The 22,764-nt window shown below is 37.8% G+C and overlaps 1 protein-coding gene across 5 annotated transcripts in view; it reads right to left on the bottom strand.

Annotated features, from left to right (window-relative positions):
* DENND1A (DENN domain containing 1A) overlaps positions 1-22,764 on the bottom strand; it is a 197,705-nt gene that overhangs the window by 69,072 nt on the left and 105,869 nt on the right. For all 5 annotated transcript variants that reach the window (XM_064171293.1, XM_064171294.1, XM_064171297.1 and 2 more), the window contains exons 11-13: positions 21,084-21,129; positions 12,381-12,482; positions 5,127-5,252 (exon numbers count right to left, since the gene is read on the bottom strand). In XM_064171293.1, coding sequence (XP_064027363.1) covers positions 5,127-5,252; positions 12,381-12,482; positions 21,084-21,129 — 274 coding nt within the window. The remainder of the gene's footprint in view (positions 1-5,126; positions 5,253-12,380; positions 12,483-21,083; positions 21,130-22,764) is intronic.

Here is a 22,764-nt window from a genome sequence, read left to right as displayed (position 1 = left end):
TTATTAACTATGCATCCTTTATGGAATTACAACGTCCTACACTTCCCCTGTATGTCCCTATACTGTTCCAGAACTATGACAAAATCACAAACTGAAAAGGTTTACTCCATTATTTCCATTAGGTTGAATTGAATGTTATGTCAAAAAACAGAAGTCAACATTTTATCTCCTGCTATTTATGTGGGGTTTTTTTCCACCACCACTGCTCAAATTGCATCATATTAAAGGAAAATCTGTTCCAAAATTACAGTTATGAAAAATGGATGCACGTTGTCTTCTCTATTTAGAGTCCAAATATAAGTGAACAGGCTTTGAGAGGACAACAGAACAAAGGCAGCAATGTATACATAAAAACATACATACATCCACCCACTACAGCTCAGCTAAAGCAGTTTGAAAGCTGGAATATCGAGTACATACATGGGGTTCAATAAGCAGTTCCATATCAAGATAAAATCTATTTTGCAATGTCTTGAACACATTGTTGTCCACTTCACAAATTAGCAAGTTACTTCATCAGCAAAAGCATGTAGAAAGTGTGGAAGTAGAAAAGAACATTGACCCTGCCGCCAAGATTTTCTGTTTACTCTTAAGAGGCTGCATCTAAATAGTATTCAGGTTAAATTTAAACCAAATCAATTCATAACAACTAAAGTTAAATCACAATTTATTCAGTTACACAACTAATGACTGCTCAGACTAATAAACCTGGGTAAGACTGGAAAACTAACCATAAAGACATAAAAGACATTAATAAATAAATCTCTTTAATAAATTATCAACTATCAACAATTCCCAAGACACTGAAGATACTAATGATAACTACTTATGATCCCAGTTCAATCTAGAAGACATAACTTGCATCAGTTTGATAATAGTACATATTACAACAGTTCAATAATCCCACCAACCACTACCACAATCACTGCAAGATCAGTAGATACTTAGGATGGTTATGTTTCATTATTAGTATCTTAAAGGTTCAGAAAACTCTCAATCCTGATTCCATGTTTTAAGTGTAACTGAAAACTATCGGATGGTTAAAACTCCAACAACATATCTCAGCTTGAAGCAGATGTAGACAGTTTATTCACAATTCAGAACAATGCTATTCGTGAAAATTGGAAGTTTCTGGCTGTACCTTTCCAGGACTGAAAGCAAATCTTCAATTAAAGAAAAAAAAAAAAATCCCTCAAAGTACTCATCAATAATTACATGCTAAAAATAAAGTCATATTGATTTCAAAATGTCTTTACAAACAATTTCATTACACTTTTCTCACTATCACAGCTTTGCTCTCTGTATCTCTTCCCTTCTATTATTTTGTCTTACTTTGTTCAAAAAACATGCAAAATGTGATACAAGTAACAGTGACATCCCTTAGCACTGGACAGAGATTACTTCATTCCAGTTAATTCATAGAGAAGGGCTTCCCCATGAGAGCAAAGCAATGCCAGGTTTTCTGGGACAGGCCTCAGGAAGAGAGCATGAGCCAAATAATAAAGATTATAGCTTTTGCTACAAGCAACGTAGTTGTACTTGGGCCATGGTAAAATTGCCCCTTCTTAATCACCCATGAAAAAAGGAGCAGCAGTGCAAAGAAAAGCACAGATATTTTCACCTTACAGCGTATTTCATAGAACTGTTACGGTTGGAAAAGACCTTCAAGATCATCGAGCCCAGCATTGCCAAGTCACCATTAAACTATGGCTCTACATCCCACATCCACACATCTTTTCAATTCCTCCAGGGATGGGTTTATAGGAATGAAATACAGACAAAAGGAACTAACTTGTGGAAATAAAAATATCTATTCAGAACATACAGATTTTAAAGCAAAGTGCAAGTAAACAAGCTTTCCTAATCTGTCTAGCGAGGAAACGTGGCATTAACCCCACACAATTCCTTTTGAAAATTCACTGGAGTGACCACGTATCCAGAGAACAACTGTCAGATGAGAAGACTCTGTCAAACTTGGAGCTTGCTGTTAAACCACTATATACCTCAGCTAGCTGTACTACCATCCCAAATCTGAACCACATATATTGTATTGGATGATACCCTACAGGCCACTGCTTCTGGTCAGGCTGGACTGTAAGCTCACCGTTATTCACAGGTGTTTGTTTCTTAGCAAAGACTGACTGTGAAAGAAAAGCCTTCACATGTTGTCTGTACCCACTAGGTGTCAGCAGAAGAAAGTGCAGAGCCAACATCTGTGATGCAGGAAATCAGAGCTTCATTTTCCCTGTTACCAATACACGCACAACTATCAAATACCACAAACCTCCTTTACACACATAGTAATTACACAGCTGTTTCAGTTGAAGATGACCCACATTTGCTAGTATTTAGAAAACAAACAAACAAAAAATCCCTCCACAAATGGCCAAAAAAAAAGGGGGGGAAAGCAGGAATTAAAAAATCAAACATTCATGTGAGCAAACTATTCATGCTGCGTCCCTTAGAAACTTAACTGATGTTCCTAAAGGTACAGCCAAGTAACACCCTGCTTCTCATGTGCTTTACTGTACTGAACAGCCACAGAGTTCTGTGGAGACCAAGCACATCACATGTAACATATTCCTCCATACTTCAAATCTGGCTACAACTACAGAAAACATGCACACAAGAGAAGGAAACGTGACTGGATCACTCACTTTGATACATAACTCTTTTGATTACACTTGCAGACTGATTTATCTGGATATGTTTTCACATGCAAAAGTTCCATGAAAGTTCAAGGCAACAGTAACATATATTGTTGGTGCACTAGCTTGTACATACATTATGCAACTTAGTATCTTTGAAAGAAAAATTTCTGAACAGAAAAAGAGCACTTACTATGCTTAAGTATAGTGTGAGGTTAAAGTCTGTTCTGTGACATATTCTGGGCCTACACAGAATAATGAAAAATAGCTTCACACCACTTATCTTGAGAAGTCAACTTATACCAGATGAGATGGTCTGCAAAAATTAAAATTGTCTAATGAGGCAAAAGCTAAGGAGGGAGAAAAAGTTGCTGCTCCTTTGAATTTAATAGTGAAACACATAATCAGAAGGCCCTGAAATTTGTAATTTCCTGCTTATTAAAACTAGATTTTACAAAATATGCATGCAATTATGTTTATAAGTTGCATTTCTTGGAATGACAAACAATCCAAACAATTTCTACTACTTCCTCAAGTTAGCTGTCCCTCAATGCTGCACACTCTAAGAGTGTGCCATTGACAAATGATTTCAAATATTCATCTTTAACATTCAGCCTTCAAAATACCAGATGGTATTTCCAGAAAGGCAATTTAAATTTTTATTTTTCATCATAAATCCCTTAACTAGTTAATCTCATACACACATCCAGGCAAAGCATACACCAATATTCCCAGAGTTGCCTGGCAACTACTGGGAGGAGCATCAGAGAACAAGGAAGCCTGCACAGATGAAGGGAAGCCAGTGTCTCCCCGACATGGATAAAGGAGGCTTACAGTCAAAGTGCCTTGCTGGTTTCATCTGGGCTATTTATATCGACAACATTTTAAATACTTCCCATTATTCCACCTTAGATGCTTTACAAGCTTGACACTGACACCCAGACATACCCGAGTCAATACAATTTAGTTTTTACACACACATGACACACAGATTCCTCCAGTAAGATGTGGAAGGACTCATGCTGACTTCAAAAGTCACTTATGAACCCGAATATAGATTGTTGGAATGATGTTTATTTGATAGTGATAACTAGATAGTTTAAAATTCAGACCAAGCTATTTTTTCCTTCTGGCTTTAAAAATAATAAGACAAACTGTAGCTCTGAAAAGACTTTAGTTACTGAAACATCCTCAGCCTCAAGAAATACAATGCCTGTAGTCCAGCTTCTGCTCTTTTCCTTTAACATAATGATTACTATTAGATTTATTACCTGTCTGCATGTCAGATCTCTTCATCAGTCTTCACAAGCAGAAGAAGACAAAGTAAAGCACCTTTTCTTAACTAGCAGGCCTTCATTCTCACTCCAGTCATTTAGCCTCCCCACTTACCCTGAGAACTCATTCTAACACCTCCCAGTAGTACTCTAGCTCACCAGTTCTTTCTTCTGCCTCCCAATGCTTGGAGATCAGGGAAGATCAAGATCTTGCTAAGTAGCAGACAGTCTAAACAAAGTTCAGATGAGCCCAAGAATACCACACTGAGATGTATCATTATATCTGATTTGCATATGTCTTAGTTTTCGCTGTTTCAGAAACAAGGAACAAAGAATATTTTGGAAATAGTATGTGGCTCACTCTGCAGTTAGCACTTTTTATCCCTCATATTTCTGGGGTGTATCTCATGAATTATACCTGAATGTTCCTCATACCATTTAACTTGTCTCTGCCTATCTTCAAAATGTACACACTTTAAAGGGAACCCCCTAAGTACACGGCAGCAGAACCAGAGTGTCACAAAACATGTGGAAATTTGGCTGGACTGATTTGTACTGAGGTCCATGAAGCTACTTGCAGTAATCCAGGAACAGATGCCTCAGTAGAAGCAATAAAACCCAAGACAAAGTACAGAAAAATCCTTCCCCCACTCAGATGGCACTTAATAATAGATTGCTCCAAACCACAAGCAAGAGATTGAATTTCCCCAATAGAACATTGTTGTCAATAGCTACAACTCTAGATAGTCTTCCTTTTTTTCTGTGAAAGCACAGTTTCTTTATTAACTATATTCTTAAATGGCATGATTCCATAAATCTGCACAGGTATATATTATGTAAAAAGTATATTTTCTACTAACTTTAAAAATAATACCATGAATATCCAGGTTTTGCAGTGAGAGAAAATGGCCAATTATGCACTAACCTCCTGTGATCAGAATTTCTACATTTTTATCATCTCACCACTAACTTAGGTGTCTTCAAAATCAGGCAACAACCATACCTTTCTCTCTGTGTGACTGATCATGCTTGCATTTCTTGCATTGCCTTGCACCTCTTCCTTTCTCAGAGACTGGAACAGGTTTTAGTACTAGTCAGTCAAAGAGCCCCAATGCAGGTTATACTACACTCTGAATTCCTGTCAGTTGTTCTTCCCCACCACAGCTGCATATTTACATCTTATGCCTATTAATTTCATACTTACAGGTTCAATTTTTAGGGCATTTCGGTAGCTCCCAAAAAAAGATGCTTGTGCTTTTAGAAATGCTCTTGCCACACCATCTCCAGTGGTTGTAGAGACTTTCTTCAATCTATTCTTCAGTGCAGAAACCTGAAATCACACAACAGGTCTATATCACTCTCATACCACAAACAAGCTTAACACTCTAAGGCACAGCTAGATGAAAAATGTGCTAACCACAACAGCAGTTATGACAAAAAATGACATTGTGAATTCAGAATGGAATTTTTCAGTTCTAAAAGCACTTTTCAAGCTGTTTTGCTTCTTGATTGGATTCTAGTCAGAAACCAACAAGAAAATAAAAGCTTCATTTTAACCTGCCCTCCTACTTAAAATCCGCTCTGAACACGCAGTTGAGTACTCTCTTCAAGGTAGCCCATGAAGTTCTGTGTCATTCTTGATTGGAATCCATGAAAGTATTTCAGCTAAAATTCACACGTCAGACTAATAGAGACACTGTTATGCATAACCAGGCCAACCATCACCACCACAGCTAAGAACAGATTCTGTGGGTCTGAAAAATTTGTTTGCCACAAACACAAGTTGTTTTTTTTTCTTTTAAGGCTATATTGCCTTGTAGTTCAGTGACTTAATGGAAAATAACGAAGTGAGAGTTTTATTTCTGCATGTGGTGGGTTCCTTTGGCCAGCTCCCAGACACCCACCCAGCCATTCTCTCGCTCCCCCTCCTCAGCAGGGCTCGGGCAGAAAACACGAAGAAAAAGCTCGTGGGCCGAGACAAGAGACAGGGACATCACTTACCAATTAGCATCATGGGCAAACCAGACTCCACTCAGGAAAATGCCTTTAATTCATTGCCAATTAAAACAGAAAAACAAAGAAACTAGAACGCCTTCTCTCATATACCTTTCTCCACTCCCAACCCTTCCACCTCAGTGAGGTTGCCGCAGTCAGTCCCAGCAGCTGCTCTCTGCTGCTTGTTCCTCCTCACACCTTACTCCCTTCCTCCTCATACCCCACTCCTTTCCTCCTCACACCTTACCCCCTGCTCGTTCTCACTGTGGCACTTTGCCCTGTGTCTCACACACTCTCCGAGCAGCAGAGACAGCTTTGCGAGGGTGTGCCACAGAGCTGGCGGGAACCGGCTGATACCGGCTACATCCTGCTCCAACCGCCCAGGCCCGGGCTGTCCCTGCAGAGGCCCTGCTGCCTGCCTGCCAACATCACGGCCACCCAATGCAATCCAGAACACAAAACCTGCACCGTGACAAAGTCTCAAGTTAGTAAGGACATTCTGTCTACGGAAGTTGTTTTTCCTCCTGTTTCTCAGGAGATCTAAACCCCTCGTGAACTGGATGGCTCTTCCCTTAACCCCCACTGCCCTCTCCCCTCCCCTGCCGGGTGTTGGATTACCTCAGGATTCACTTGAGGCACACACAGCCCCGATGCCTCGCTGCCATTCACACGCAGCAAACACCAACTGAACACATTCCTATGCAGGCAGAGCTGAAGCTACCACAGCCCGCGTTATCTGAATAATCTTTGTTCTCCACGTACACCAAGAGCCAAAGTTTTAGAGCATTATCCATTACTGTTTGCTGTGCTTGAGAATTTCTCATGCAAGCAGGAAGGTTGTGACTTGGTTTGACGTCTCTTTTCTAGTGCTCAGAGCTCAGTAACTACTGAAGTAAGGTTGTGTATCTGTATATTATTGTTAGTGACAGCATTTCTCTTTCCAAACACAAGCCAGGAAAGGAGATAAAAAAACCTTTCAAAGATAAACATCACACTTGCTGTGCCTGTGCTGCAACAGTTATAGGTTACGTTAAATCATTAACAAATAGTTATGTCAGTAGCAATTTTTGGTGCAGCAGACAAAACCAGGACGAGCTGAGTTTTTGAGACAGTTCACAACAACACACAGCAATACAAAAAATCAACAACCTGGGCACCAACTCTTGAAAGAAATTCAAGCAGCACTTTCAGAGGCTGCGGTCATGTCACATGCAAAACCCAGGTTTGATGAGAAGCTGTACACAGAAGACAGGAAAGAGCCACAATTTTGGAAGGAAAGCAGAAGGCCAGGAAATCCCCAGTCCTCTTGATTTGCAGAAGGACATGAATGACTCCATAAGGATTCATATTATAAATTTAACAGAAATAATTCTATCAATACCTAGCAAATCTCCCCTTTTCAAATGCTACTCTGAAAAGGTCCACCTGAGTAGCTCTACATACTTCACACTGTGCAAGAAAGATTGTAGGAACAGCATTTACAGAGCAAGCAGATTCTGTTGTAGCAAACACAACTGTTTGCTGAGAGTATCCATAACACTTCATAAACTATAAATTGATAGTTCAATGTTCAAATGAACTTTCAAGACCTTCCCCTCATTCTCTGGCTCATAACAAAAGCTTATTCTGGCCTCATCCATACCTCCAAAATCCTATCAGATGAGATGAGTTTTTATGCCTCAGGGTTTTGCTATGAGCCTGCTTCAGTAATAAATGTCGGGCTAATTTCACTAAACAAGAGCTCTTGAGAGCTTCAGATTTATCCCTCCCATAAGCACATCAGTCATTTCCTTCTTCAGCAGGAAAATGACTCTTCATCTTGCTCTTTGGGCATTAAATATATAACCCTTAACTGTGCACTACTTGTTCATCCTTTACAACTCATATTTGTACTTGTGTTCACCAAAACTGCTGCAAAACTTCTGCAGATTCTGTTGTCGAAGGAATTCATTACAATTTTAAAGTAAAACAGGAATAAAGAGTGTCCAGCATTGTCTCTAAATCTGAATGCTGTGTCTTATGCCAATGATCCATGCACTAATGAGCCCATAAGCAGCAATTAACATAATACATGATAACAGATTTAGCCTATCATGCCCAAAAAATAAGCTTGCTCGTACTCGCTGACATAATGTCTTTCAAGGAGCTTTGCTATTCTCAAAATACAAAAGATCTATCAGATTACCAAGCCCAAAGAGCACATGTCACCATGTTTCAAGGGTTTGATGTTGTGGGGATGATGTGTATATTTATTTATAAACTTACATAAACCATTTAAAGGTAGTTCTTAAAAGAGCAATAAGTGTCCACAGCGCTGAGTAACTTCCCAAACCATCTCTAACATTTTCTTAAGTGGTTTGCTTTAAACAGTCACGTGAAGAGCTTGCCACGTATACAGAAGGAAAAGACTCTTTGCTTTCTTTTACAGCAAACTAAAAGTTCAGAAGGCTCATCGCAGACTTTCTGGGCTTCAGCTACCCTGTTTGTATAGAAACAGAATACTGATAGGTAGTTTGCTAGTTCTTTAAGCTTTCAAATAATTTGCTCTCTTCTAAGCCTAAATCAAGCACTGGAGGATGTCTGTTGTACACATGTACATTTCTATTCTTTCAATGAGCAATATACCAATAGGGGTGTCAGGTTTTTTTTAAGGAGATGTTAACAACAAAATATTTAAAGAAACTAACAAGTGAGAAAAAAAGAATTCATGTTTACTCTGGAATAAATTAGTACATAAGATAAGTAGAATTATGATTGTTTCCTGCCTAAAGAGGCAGTAATACTTAAAAAAAGGCAAAACCCAAAACACTGTGACCACTCAATACAAAGATTATTTCTAGCCAAACAGACACATATACATGCAGTCTACCCTGAGAGTGTTTTTAAAGAAGATTTTTATACTTCTGGCAGTTCAGGTTTAAAGGTCAGATTTAAACTATCACCATGTTTCAAAATGCAATCTGTGCAATGCAGCATAATGAAATGGTTCAGTAAAGGTGCTAGTGGAAATTCTTTTAATTAGGTCCAAGGCTTTTCAGTTGTCAACATGAATGAAGCAAGAAACATTCTATTGCAAACACAGTGTAAGAAATAAAAAATGGAATCACCTTTAAGCAAATGGTTCTGCTATAGAGTTGTAGTTTAGTACTTCTTGCTGTCCTGAAAGCAGTAAATTTCCCCACTAAGTGAAAAACAGTAACACAGACTTCCTACTCATGGTAACTTGTTAATGAATGGACAGCAGCAGCATACACAACAAAATTACTGACAGCCTGAGATATTCATAGGCTAGTGCAAATTTACAATACTCTCACAGCCATCAGATATGCAAGATCTCCTTGGCGCAGTACACTGCATTGCATCAGGGCTTCATTTAATAAAAACTACAAGTTGACAGAGTGAGCTTATGCTTTATTCCTTGTAATATGAAGCTCTGACTACAACTAAGACTAGAAGATGACACTTATTTGGAAATACATGAAAAATCCATAAGGGTTGCATGAAAAAAAAAATACTACCCCCTCTTTGCTATTCCTTGCAACACAGACGGTGGTGTAGGAGACTTGTCAGCAGCAGATGCACTTATTGTAATCACAGTCCTTAATAAATCTCTTTTTTTAATATTGACTATTTTAAAAAGGAAAGTTACTTCCCAGGGTGTTCTCATGCTGCCAGATTTTCAGCAACATATCGGAAGCAGAAGGTGAAGGAGGGATGGTTTTTCACATTTCATATCATTAATCAGAAATGCAGTAGTACACACCTTGATTTTCTGGGACCTGACCTGACCAGTTCAGGAAGTCTGATTGCAGCAGGTACTACTAAGGTAAACTGGGGCAATGAAATGACTTACACTGATTCTGCTGGAGCTGTCTTAATGCTACCCAGCTCCTCTGACATAAGTGTTAACTGGGAAAGACATTTTGCTTTGGTCTGTGTTCATTTGGATCCTGGGAGTCAAAGATTCAAAAATGGTTCATTCTAGATTCAAAAGAATCAACAGTTTCAATAGCAACATCACTATAATGAAATTCAAGCACAACTCACAACCTGGAGCTCTAAAACAATCACCGGACTTCATGTAGTTGACTAAAAATATGTTCAAGGGTAGGAGAAAACAGCTTTAAAATTTTTCCACCAGATTAATTACCTGACAGTGAATGAATCGTACAGAAGATGTTCTTCCTCACTGTTGAATATAGGTTTAATTTAGCAAAGTTTTGTGTCTATGCAGCAGTGCATGAATTGCTCTGTTCATTCTGAAGTAGTAAACCTGGCAGAATAGTTTGACATAACACCCATTTATGATCGTGAAACTGTTGAAGACATTTTCAGTTTCTCAGATCATAAATACATATATTTAGACTGAGAACAGTGGGGAGACACACTCCCAGAATCTCCCCATCCTCCCAGAGAAGCAAAAGGGAGAAAAAAAAATAAAAAGAAAAGAAAAAAAGTATAATGGATTGGCTTTAGAGTCTCCCTGCTGAGATGAACAACTTGATCCACTTACAGTTCCAAACACATGATGCATGAAAGAACTGACAGAAATTCAATTCTTGCAAAGAAGAGCAGCTGCTCTCTAGTGGTCAAAGCCAAATATTAAGCAGTGTGAAGGAAAGGAAAAGACCTAGAGGAGAATACTTCATTATCTAGGTAACTAAAATAATGAAACAATGCTAAATAAGACATAAACACTGATACCAAACATTAATTACACAAAGCAATAGGATTCAAGTTACGTCTTTGTTGCGACAAATATTAATCCCAGCTGTATTTATATAGCAGTTGTGAAAAAAAAAATCCCCCATGTATGCTATTTGTGAGCCATGCCAGTTAATTGAATTTGCTGGCAGCACTTCCTCTGCTATGCTCCAAACATCCTCCAAGATAACATGGAGCTTTTAAATAGACCTGTGGAAAACCGAATCAAGAAATCTGAACTAATAAAATACAATTCTCTACTGTTAGAAAAGTGAAGTAAAAGTAAATAATGAAAGGAAGGAAGTCTCTTAAAATTTATTACATTCCAAAGCTTGAAGTTCTGTGTTTATTGGTGAAGTCTCTTCTGATGTTCTACAGTGCGCCTACAACAGCTCCTTTAATGAAGTCCCGTAAAATCTAATATAATACTTGATTGTTGACAAATCATATCCATGTTTGAGGCCCTGCACTCGCCATATCCAGACACTACTTACATAATTCCATTAAATTTACAAGTCTGTCATTCCCTGGGTTGGGGATAATGGCACGAGCAATGCCCAGCTGGCAGATTTGGATGCTGGGAGTGAAATCAAAATGAAAAACTACATAAAGCCAGAGAAATTCATGGAAGTAACTTTCATAGACTAAATGCTTTGCTAAAGCCAAAATGTTCACAATCAAGATGGACCTTTCATCCCCAGCTCACTGTTTTCGAAGAATGGATCACACCACAGATCACAGCGAAATGATGGGATGTCACAGTAGGAGGCACTGGGTATTCACCATTACTTGAGTTTTTCCTCAAACAGACCAGCTTATATTGAGCTCCAGGCATATCAATTTTATTTCTCAACTACAGTTAAAAAGGTATAGATCTAACTGCTAGCACAATATTCTGAACTAGTAAAAGAAATCCAGATTTTCTCCTGCCGTTTTCTCCTAAACAGTCACCCTCTGACTTCAAAATAGCTTCTTAAATTCTCACTCACTTTACTGCCTTTCCCTCTAAGCTTCTTTAGTGAAGATGATCAGAGCAGCAAGTAGCAAGCTGGATGCATTTTTGTCCCATTAAGAGGAAAAGATCAAGTATTTATATAACATTTCTAACAAGTCATTAAAAAGTAAATAAGTTGACAATAAATAGTTTGAACAAGAAAGAAACTAAATTCTGAATTACATGCACTGAGCAGTGCTACAAGTGAAGATGAAGTAACTCATTTGATATTCTAACTCAGGACATAAAATGCACAGCTTTGTTACAGCTAACCTGAAGGAAATCACAGGGAAAAAAAAACCACAAAATTCAATTTGGAAACAAAAGTTATCTAAAGATGCAGTATTTTTTTCTGCCAATGAAATGGATAAAGATGGTTCAAAGTAGTACTACTTCTTCACTCCATGAAAAAAGAAGTTTGCATTTTTTCTGTTCAGATATACCATGACCTGTATGTTCAGAATTTGTCTTTTTTACCCACTAAAGACAAACTCTTCAGATCACCTGAAACTTGCTCATGCTATACCAAAAGTGCATCTGGGTTGCTGCACCATTTTAACTCTTGTGAAGATTAGCAATTTTTCATTAGAGGACTAAGAAATATGTCTGCAATGTCATCCCTTAACACTTCAAACCAGGAAAGAACTGGAGTAAGGCAGTTTACTTACAATAATCAGAGTAACACAATGAGAGATGTCAGTTACAAACTGAACAGGTAAAAACTTTTAAGCAATGGAATAGTTGGATGAATTATTTGATACGTACCACATCATTAGGGAGGCTCTGAAGGTCATCAAAAGGGGTTTCCAGTGTGTTGGTGTCTACATTAAGAATCACTACATCCTCCAGGGCCATGTTTCTTACTTTCTAAACATCAGCAAATTCACAGAAAGGGAAAGGAAAATATAAGTATGAAAGCATGGCATAAAATCATGGCATGACAAAATTTAAAACCAACCAAGCATCCTATCTTCCTGTCATTTGTTTTATTTATTCACATTTTAGAATGCTGACAACTTAACCTTCAGTTTGCAGAGGGAGTTTCTTTACATTGTGCCTTCTGAAACTTTTGAAACCAGAGAGTCACTGCTTCTAGTGAAAATTCATTTCAAGCACCTCAACTAAGCTTTGTCTTAATTCTGGTATCCTGTTTGCACATTTAGCAGTTTCTATTAAATAACAATCAATTGCAGGTTTTCTAGGGGTTAAAGAATTGCAGTAAGTCAGGGATGGGAAGTGGTTTCCAAATTTGAGGTTGACTTTTGGAGCTCCAACAAGCTTACAACTGCATTTAAATAAACCAGACAGTAAAACATTTAAAAATTTTAAAAAGAAAAAGGCAAAGAGAAAAATAACTCCACCACATTCTGGACTCCTAATGTCTAAACTTTTTGTCCTAGTCCCACAAATTCAGAGAAATATCTCCATTTTGAGAGTTAACATCATCTGTAAGAGTACATGGAGACACAAAAGCATAATCCGTTTCTCAATAACAATAATTTATACCTTTGACTTTCAGTATCTAAAGGTATCTAAGGTGATCTGAGCACATTTAAACGCTGTCAGACTTTATTTCCCTGCTTAAACAACAACAAATGCATCACTGATATGAAACAGAGCAGCATTTAAATATTTAACACTTTTTCCACTAACAAGATAATTGAATTGCTTGGCTTGGTTGTTTTTTATTGACCAATCATACATATTTAAGCCCTCTTCAAATAAATCTTTGAAAATAAAAAACAGAAAAAGTGGAACTATAGAAAACAGTAATTCAGGAAATTTCCCAGTGCCACTGTAAACAAATGTGTAAATACCTACAAACCTATATGTAAGACCAAGTGCAAGTTATTGAAGAGGAAGACTAACAAAAACATACTCAATTTTTAATTAAGGTTTTGCAGGGTGAGGGGAATTGTTTCCTTTAAAAGAAAGGAACTAAAGCTCTAAAACAATGGCAAAGTTGAGCCTTAGGCACCTAAATAATTACCTTCAGTTTTTAAGGCTCAGTCCCCTGTCTATAAAGAAAACTGCTGTGTACTTAGAAGGGAGAAAAAAAGGGGCTACAACTTTAAAAAACACTTTGTAGATATTTAAGTTTAGGTCTTCCATGAGAAATGTCTTTAACTTAAATGGGAGAATATTACACTTAATGCTTTCCATATAAAAAGCACAAGTAGCACATGACAAACCAGGGACTTTCCTCTACATTTCAGGAACCAAAGGTCACTCTGTTGGCTGCATCTGATAAACTCTAAAGCAATCCAGGAGTCTTGCTCCTTCTAGGAGTCCGGAAGCAGCAGACAAACTGATTTGCTCCTTCCTGTTTCAGAAAATTAAAAATCTCACTTATACTCAAAGGAGTCTAAAAAGCTCCAACAAAAAGGTCTTGCAATGTATTTAACCAAAGCCAGAAGCTTGTCAAAATTGAGTGCTAGTAGGACAAGACAGAAGGAATTAAAACCTCCTTCTCTTGATTCCTGCTGAAGAAGCAACAAATATATGCTTGAACTTGTCACTGGGTACTTTTTTAACTTTGGTGAGGAATCTGCAGATTCCTTTCAGCAAACAAAACATTGTTCTTTAGCACAGAGCAGGCTTGTGACACATGGGTATCTGCCAAAGGATATAGCACAAAAGGATGCTGCCCATGGTGCAAGGGCTATAAACACTGATTAACCTAACTGCACCTCCACATATAGCCCCAAAATAATTGTATCTGAATGCCAATATTAAGCTCTGCTGAACTACAGCTTTACACCATGAAGAGCACAACCTTATTGTAAAACTTGTTGATATCTGCACAAAGAGAGTAGATGTCCCTGCAGAGATGAACCTTCAAATTTAATAAAACACTGGCAACTAACTTGCATCTGTTGTGCAATGCATTTAAAAAAAACACTACAACTTTTCAGTGGTCCAGTTGTGGCTCATCCTAGAGAAAGGCAGACTGACCAGGTCATCTTAATCCTTCTCTGTTTTTATCATCTCTGATAAAGCTATTATCAGATAGTTATAGGGGCTTCTGTCAAATAGCCACATGGCTCCTTCACTGAATGTGGCACCTATCAGCCCAGCTGACCTGGAAAGAGAAGTATTTACTCTCTCAGTGGAAATTTAGTTAAAATTCCCAGCATCCAACTGCATTTCTCACATGAAATCCCTTTAGACTCTATGAATCACAACTGCATGTAGATCATTTTCACAGGCAGTTTGTGTGGTGGTGTAATTCTCTCAAAACACAAAGGGACAGCCACTAAGTCACGCACAGTCACATTCCGTATTTCACAGTTTCCCAAGTATTTAAACAAATCTTAAATAAAATGGGCTAAATCTAGTACCTTACTATTTTGTGGGGAAAAAACAGCAGCAAAGAACAAGAGGAAATACAAACATTACAGTTTCCTTATCTATTTTACTACAGACTGGGGACTTGCTGAGTCAAAAGAAATGAATCAGTGAAAATGTTCATCACACATCACTACTGCCAACCTTTCTTAAGCATCCTTACTGAATTACTTGTAGCCATAATTAATCACCTAAAAAAAACATCGACTTGAACTAACATCTACACCTGTCTTTTATTTTAAATGTCTCTTTTTAAAAGAGTGGAGAGGTATGGAAAGCTGGTTTAACAAGCACACTGAACCCATTGTTTATGGCCTCTATAAACATGGCTTAGTAAGAATTACCGACTTAATCAGAGAGAACTTATCTCCTGGTGAAAAGAGCACTTTAAATTTCAGAAATGGCACCTTTACTGTGAAAATCTCTTAACTTTTCAAACAAACTCCAGGGGGCCTTAAACACCAGGTCAGTAAATAAGCAGCAGTTAGTGCGTCTGTCCTGCTCACAAGCAGCCAAACACATGAAGTAATCTATATGTTTTATGTGAAAGTTTGCAAAAACACTGAGAAACTACATTCTATTAGAAGTATTCAAGGGTGCTCCTCTGTCTCAGATCACTTGCTAGAAGCAATATCCCTCAATAATACTAACATCGCTTTATACTAAATGTTGCTTTATTATCACTAGCTACAGCTGGCAGTGTCTGCATTTCCTGCCATAAAAAATCCCAAGTTAAAATTGTTCATCTCAAAGTTTGCTGAACAGTTCTTTTAAAAACAAAACACTCCCCCAACCACAGTTACATAATTTCATGGCTGCACTGGTGACAAAACATAAACCAAGTTGATCAGGAAGTTTCACAACCAGACACAAAAATCACCAACATGTTAAAAAATGTAACAGATACATTTTCTTTTATCTCCCATCACTTCTTCTGGAAAGGTAAAAGTTCTAATCCTTAGAAGATAGTTTGTACATTATATTGGGAATGATTATGATTCACGACAAGTCTAAAATCCATTTGCTTAATGACTTGTCTCTACTTAGTTAATAGTTTCCATTTATTTTCTTAAGAAAAACACTACACTGCAGACAACAATGTGTCAATCTGGCTGCCAGAAGCAGGAAAGGCAACGGATATAAAATTTTATTATTTCATGCCCCAACAGCAGCCAGAAGGACTTAATGAAATCACCCTTAGATTTACAATCTGAAATAGCTATTCAACAGACAAATCTGGTTAAGCGGGATGTGCCCCCTGACCCCTCAGCCCTTTGATCTGAGCCCAGCAGGTGGGCTGCTGCCCCCTCCTGTGCATCTCCCACCCTTCCGCCCATCTCCCACCCTTGACGTGCGGTACCCTGATCCTGTACAGGTGATTCTCAAGGTCCTTATCACAAGCAGCTGTTGCTAACTGAGTGACAAACATCACTAGTGCTGGTCTAACACTCGTGTACAACATGAGAAAAACCTTCTCCGCTTACTGGCAAGTCACTTGGTACTGCAGCATTTATGTGTATTAGAACTTACCCCTGCAGCACTCTCACACAGAAAAGCTCTTATTAAAACACAGTTACTGACTTCATTTTCCCAATTATTGGATAAAAGAGAATTCCATAAGATAACTCCTGAAACCATGCACAGCTATACTTATCATATTTGTGACTAACCTGCACTTCATTTTTTAAGACCTGGATTTAAAAGAGAACAAATAACCTCTTCATTTAAACCCTGTTAAAAAAAAAACCCACTCCTTCATTTATAGCTAGAAAGGGCAATGATTTACTGTGCATAAATGGGTGGGAAAAGCTAAACACTATTCCTCATCCCAACCGAAAAATAATTAACAATTATTACTGCTACTGGAAAATGTCAGTGGTCAGTGAAGTCTCCAGGTGTCCTTTGCAGCAAAGGCAAACCGTGTGGCACTGTCAGGACTAAGCCCAAACTGATGTAACTTGTTAGCCCAGGCTCTGTGCATGCTAACTGGCATGCTACCAGACGGGATCCCAAACAAAGCATCCTCAGGCCTACCAGAAAAAGAGCAGGTAAATGTGCCAAGAAATGTTTCTAGAATGTGTGCGTGGGGTTCAGAAGACTGAACACAGCTCTCCATTCATCTCTCTGCATAAGGTAGGACTGCTGTGTCCTACCATATTAAACACAGCATGAAATTTAGTGAACTTTCTTTCCTTTAACATGGACATCTTTACTCATAAACATAAAAAGGAATTGCAGATCTACTCATATAGGCTTTAGGATATGCATGGCTGTCCTTCATGTTTAGGAAAAAATCATTCTGACAAACATGATGTGAGGCTTCACACACAAATGGGTTCTAGATAATATTCCAGGCATTACAATTATTAACTCACAGAAAAAAGTTCTTAAGTGACTGCAGTATTACCAAAAAAGTGTAAGAAATATTTTCCTGACCATTGACTTCAGCTCTAAAGGTTGGGTTTGTGTCCCAAAAAGGGCACAAAAAGAAAAGAGCAGGCGTTACTGTTATGGGAATGACTGGAAGCCGGGCACCAAGGAGTATGCTGCCAGCAGCTCAGGATCTGACAACTAAACACAACTGTCCTCACTGGTAAATCAGAACCACATGTGCCTGGATTCCAATAGGTAGTCCACTAGGTTAAGGGCATTCCTCCTCCATCAGCACCCTCACACTAATAACCTTTCCTACAGGAACAGTTGCTGAAACAATAGTTTACTATGACAAAATGCGAAAGGCTGCCAGCTAAGTTTGACACCACTTACAACACAAAGGTCAATTTAATATAATTTGAACACTAAAACAACACACACTACACAGACAGAAAATAAAACAAGATTATGAAAGGGATGTGCTCATTTGATAGTTTAATTTTCCTATCTCATTATTTATCAGTACTAAGTACTTATCTTCATCTAATATGAATTCAATTAGTTCCGTAAGCATGTTCCATTATTCATGTGATAGCTCCAGCCTTGCTTATCCAACAGCTTATAAACTTTTAGCTTTCTTTGAAGTCACTTTATGGATTGCTAAATGGAAATCTTATAAAGAATGACTAACTAGGTGATGATAGAAAAGCTGAAAAATAAGAGCATAAAATACAGCTCTATATTTTCTACCAAGATTTTCCCTCATAAATCAGTTGGAGCCCTCTGACCTATAACAGGAGATTATCTTATCTCACTGGAGAACATTTCAGTCACAGCAAATTAGATTTAACAGTCAATGGATATGCTTGATATTTTAATCAGAAGAAAAATTTGTCATTTTCCATTAAAATAACTGCTCCTTCTACAAAGGCCCCATGTAACACAGGAAACTGCGAACTAACTTTAAGATACAAAATGGTTTGGAACAGCTCTTTCAAGGTGTGAGAGGAGATGTTTTGCTTAAAATCATTAATATTTCTACTATATTGTTCCAGAAGACCATCCCAAAACCCCACAGAAACAACACTGCAGCTAGAAAATAACTTTTTTCCCCTATGTTCCAAATTCAGCCTCTCCTTTACAACAGAGCTTCCTCTGTGCAAGTTTAGGCTTCCACTAACATTTGTGCAACAATGACAAATTCTGCAATGGGAGCCACTGGAGCAGAACCCTAAGCCTGTATGGAACTGCAATTACTCCTGTGAGGCTCTACAGCAGGTAAGAGTCCATGTGTCTTAACTTTAATAGAAGACTATGGAATTAATCTCTTATCCTGAAACTAGATCATGTGGATTAATAAAACACACCTAAAGATCTATTTGCTGAATTTTCAGCATTTAAAGAAAAATGAATACCGAATAATGACAGCAGGTGTCAGTTAGAGTTGACAAAATTATTTTTATATGGAAAAACTAATACATTGTACTTTTAAAAACACACAATTGCTAGATAATGAGAAAAAACTTGGCTGTTGCTACTACTAATTGTTATTCTAATAAATAAACCACACTATTTTATATCTACCTATGGAGAAGAGCGTTAAGACAAAGACCGTTAAGCTTTCAGCATCAAAAATAGGCAGAGAGGTAAACCAGTAACTGAGCAGCTCACCTGACACGCATCACTTTTCTTTTGCCAGACACACAGAGGAATTACACAGAACTTGCCAACAGTCAGACACAACAGCCCACTGTGGGATTTTATTTTATTTTCCAGTGGAAAAAGCAGTTAGCTGGAAGATGCATTTCTATCTGGAAGCATTCAATTCATCCTTAACAGCAGAGCGAAGACAGTTTGGTTTATTTATTTATTTTATTTATTTCATAAAGCACTTGGAAGAACTGTACTTTGCCAAAGTGTGTCTTTGTTCCAGAATCTCTGGCTATCTAGCCCATACTGGATTTAGTACTAAACAGATTTTTTCACAAGTTACTAAAACGGATGAAAATTGGCTTCTCCAAGAACAACTCCTTTTTCTGAGTTCTTACAGATGGAGTTTGGAAGGCCTACAGAGCCCTGCAATCTGAAACACTGAGACAAAGGAAGGGGTAATGGCTTTATGTAGCAAAGGAAGAGTGAGACATCATGCAAAGCAACTTGAGTGTAATTATCTAAATTGTTTTTCGATATTGCCAGGCTAACCACATAGCTCTCTGTGAGCAAAAACATTTGGGAAAGCTGAGAAGTATCTGTATGAAGATATTATCCCATCTTCTACCAGGTCTCTTCCTTTTAAGACAGATACCATAATAAGCAAGTCAATGATTATCTGGTACAGACATGGGGCAACATGTTTCCTTCTCAATACGAAAAATACATGCCAGGCTATTTCTTCCTAGATGTTACTTCAGTCCTCTCTAGGGCAATGATCAGAAATCCCTCTAACATAAATGGATGGTTTGCAAACAGAGTGCATGTTGACTTCTAAAATAATTGCTTGTTCACCAACACATTGTGCAGCAATTCTGTACTCCATTCAGCAAAATGAAGGACATTAAAAAATACATGTTAAAAACCTGCTGTGCTCAGGACAGTGAGGAGGAAAAAAAAGGCATATTCTATCCAGCTTCTCATGAAAAAATGTGACCCCTAAAAACTGTTCACATCAACAGTGGAAAAAGGGCAAAGTTCCACGGCATACTAGTCTAAGTTTTAGCACACAAAGACCAAGATGATCATTATTACATACACAACCTAGTGAAAGAAAATGTCTGATTAATATTTCTAGAGTAATGACACATTTTTATGGACAACAAAAGAACAAATATCCTAGCCATATGCATTACTTAGTATGACACAAACCTCAGCTTTGTACATTGTTACATATCCTAAACACTGAGCCTAAATTGCTAAAGAGAGCTATCTGAAGCAGAGACACAAGTCAATTAACTTTGAAGGGCATTTGCAACTCAGACCAGTTCAACACTGCTGCTAATTTAAGAGCCCACAGAGAGCCACTGCTCTCTGGGCAGGAATACCACGTCCCACACCAAGCACATACACGTTGTTCAGACTTCCTGTGTAAAGGGGCACAATTAATAAGGACTAGGATTTTCATAGGGAGCTAAATTAATAGCTTATGTTGTCCTCCAGATACTTTTGAGGAAAGCCATCAACTGTTTCACCAGTACTGGAAGCAAAAGCAAATGTGCCATTTCCACTTTTAGAGTTTTTAAAAAGTCACATGAATTACTCTGAATTGTTTATATGTGAAGCTTTCTGTGAGGGCTGGTTTTCTGCCAGCTTTGTGTTAGCATTAACAGCAAGTTCCTTCTTTTCAGATCTTTTGAACATTTAAAAAATTACAATCTGTCTGCAAAAGCCTAAAAGAGAACTGTAACTGTCAACATTTTGGTTTAATATCGACTCTGCCTTTGTGAATACAGCGTCAAATGAAAGCAGCAAACTGATTAAATGAAGCAACAGGATAGAGAGGGGAGCACAACGTGAGCTTGTCACTGACTGCTGAACTGCAAACAGAAAGCACACTCAAAGAGTGCAAGGTATCAAATAGAACTCCTTAAGATTTACCGTTATCGTGAATGCTTTACTTCAATTCTTGCCACACTGCCGAATGAACAGGATTATTTCATTTTTAAGCATATGAATGAATATATAATTGCTTACAGAATTTGGCTCTAAATCACATAACTATATATAGTTTCAGAAATGGTAAGAAAGACTTACCTCCATCAAACTTAAATGTATTCCAATGAGGTAGGGCATTGGGGCACTGCAAAGAGGAAGAAAAGCTAGCTTTATATTCTCATAACACTAGATGAGCATATATGATTTATAAATCAGCTATAGGAACATAGAAGGGTATTGGAATAGACTTTGCTTTTAAAAAAATTATACACAGAAGCAAATAAGTGAAGAAAAACTTTTCATACTTGAAAGACTTCTCTTACTATGCAATATCCTCTCAGTACTGTAAGACTTTAATTTTTCTTTACATCAGAGTATCTAAGGTAAGACAGGTACACAAGGACAGCTATTAAATGTATCTGGAACACCAGAGTCTTCTTTTAAAAAACAAACAGTGCTATTACAATGAAAAAAGGCATTTTCTGAAAGTATTCTTTAGAAAAACATAACTTGTTGTCTTAGGTCCAGGCATATTTCAAATAATTTATAAGTATAAATCCTGAAATGTTTACATTCATAAAAGAAAAATACAAAAAATACTTCAGAAGATTCTGATAAACTCCAGTGACTGGGACATGTATGGATACTGATATTCCCTTCAGTACACAGAGCAAGAGGCTCTTAGGCCAAATTTGCAACCTCAAGCACAGCATGACACTTCTATTCTCAAGCGGTGCACTAACATTTGAGAGAAAGATTGATCTTTTTTGTCTTCTTCTCCATGATGTTAGCAAACACCACCATGGACTATGTAACACAAGAACACTGAATGGAAGCTGCATCCTTGTGCATGGAGTATTTCTAATATTAAGCTTATTACAGGACTCCCACTCAACTAATCAGGGAAAGCTTATATTTGCACTGCTTATTAGAAGACATCAAAGAGGATGCCAAAGCTGCTAATTGCAAATATGGCATATACTGCCTGTTAAATGGAAAGCACACAGACAGACACAACTTTTAAAATAGAGCCTCATTTCATTTTGGATACAGAAGCTTAAAGAGCTCATTTTCAATTTCAGATGAAAAAATGAGAGAAATGTCACTGTACTGCCTTGGATTAAAATATCTTCCATATTGCTTTTATAAACTGGTGCCTACTGCTCAGTAAGAGAAGTACAGTGCTGAAAAGACTACTGCAAGACACCAGACCAGCCAAAATCACTCAGCTTCTCATTTTCACAAGAAATAACTTTAAAAAAATTATTTACTGATATGCTTATTAATATTTATCATGTTTATTACTATAACCCTACAACTGCTACTCTGCTGGGTGCTGCACCAAGAGATGGAAACAGCCTCTGTAATAGACATTCCACATGAAAATATTTTTTTCCTTTTTGAAGCCCTTAAAAACACAGAACTTCAAATAAGCCCTTACAAGTCCATTTACAGAACAGTGAAGCACTACATATCACATTAGGTTAAAACTTACTGACCTGCCCAGACTGGCAAGAATGCCCCTGCCCAAGCTCCACCCAGTACAGCACCTACAGCACCTTATGACAGACAGCCCAGAGGGATTGTTAAATCAGTTACTAACTCAATACAAATCCTTAAGTTCTGCTTCCTTGAAAATTTCACAGATGAGAACCAGAACAGACATCCAAGACAGGCATTTTCACCATACAGCATGCTGCTCAGCTGAGGAGTATTTTTATTTGTCATTTTGCACGGTTTATTTGCAGCCAATGTTATTTCTTTTACCCACATCACTTCC

The sequence above is a fragment of the Pogoniulus pusillus genome, chromosome 35 (assembly GCF_015220805.1).
Source record: "Pogoniulus pusillus isolate bPogPus1 chromosome 35, bPogPus1.pri, whole genome shotgun sequence".
Lineage (NCBI taxonomy): Eukaryota > Metazoa > Chordata > Aves > Piciformes > Lybiidae > Pogoniulus > Pogoniulus pusillus.
This window is presented reverse-complemented; position numbering and strand designations above follow the sequence as displayed.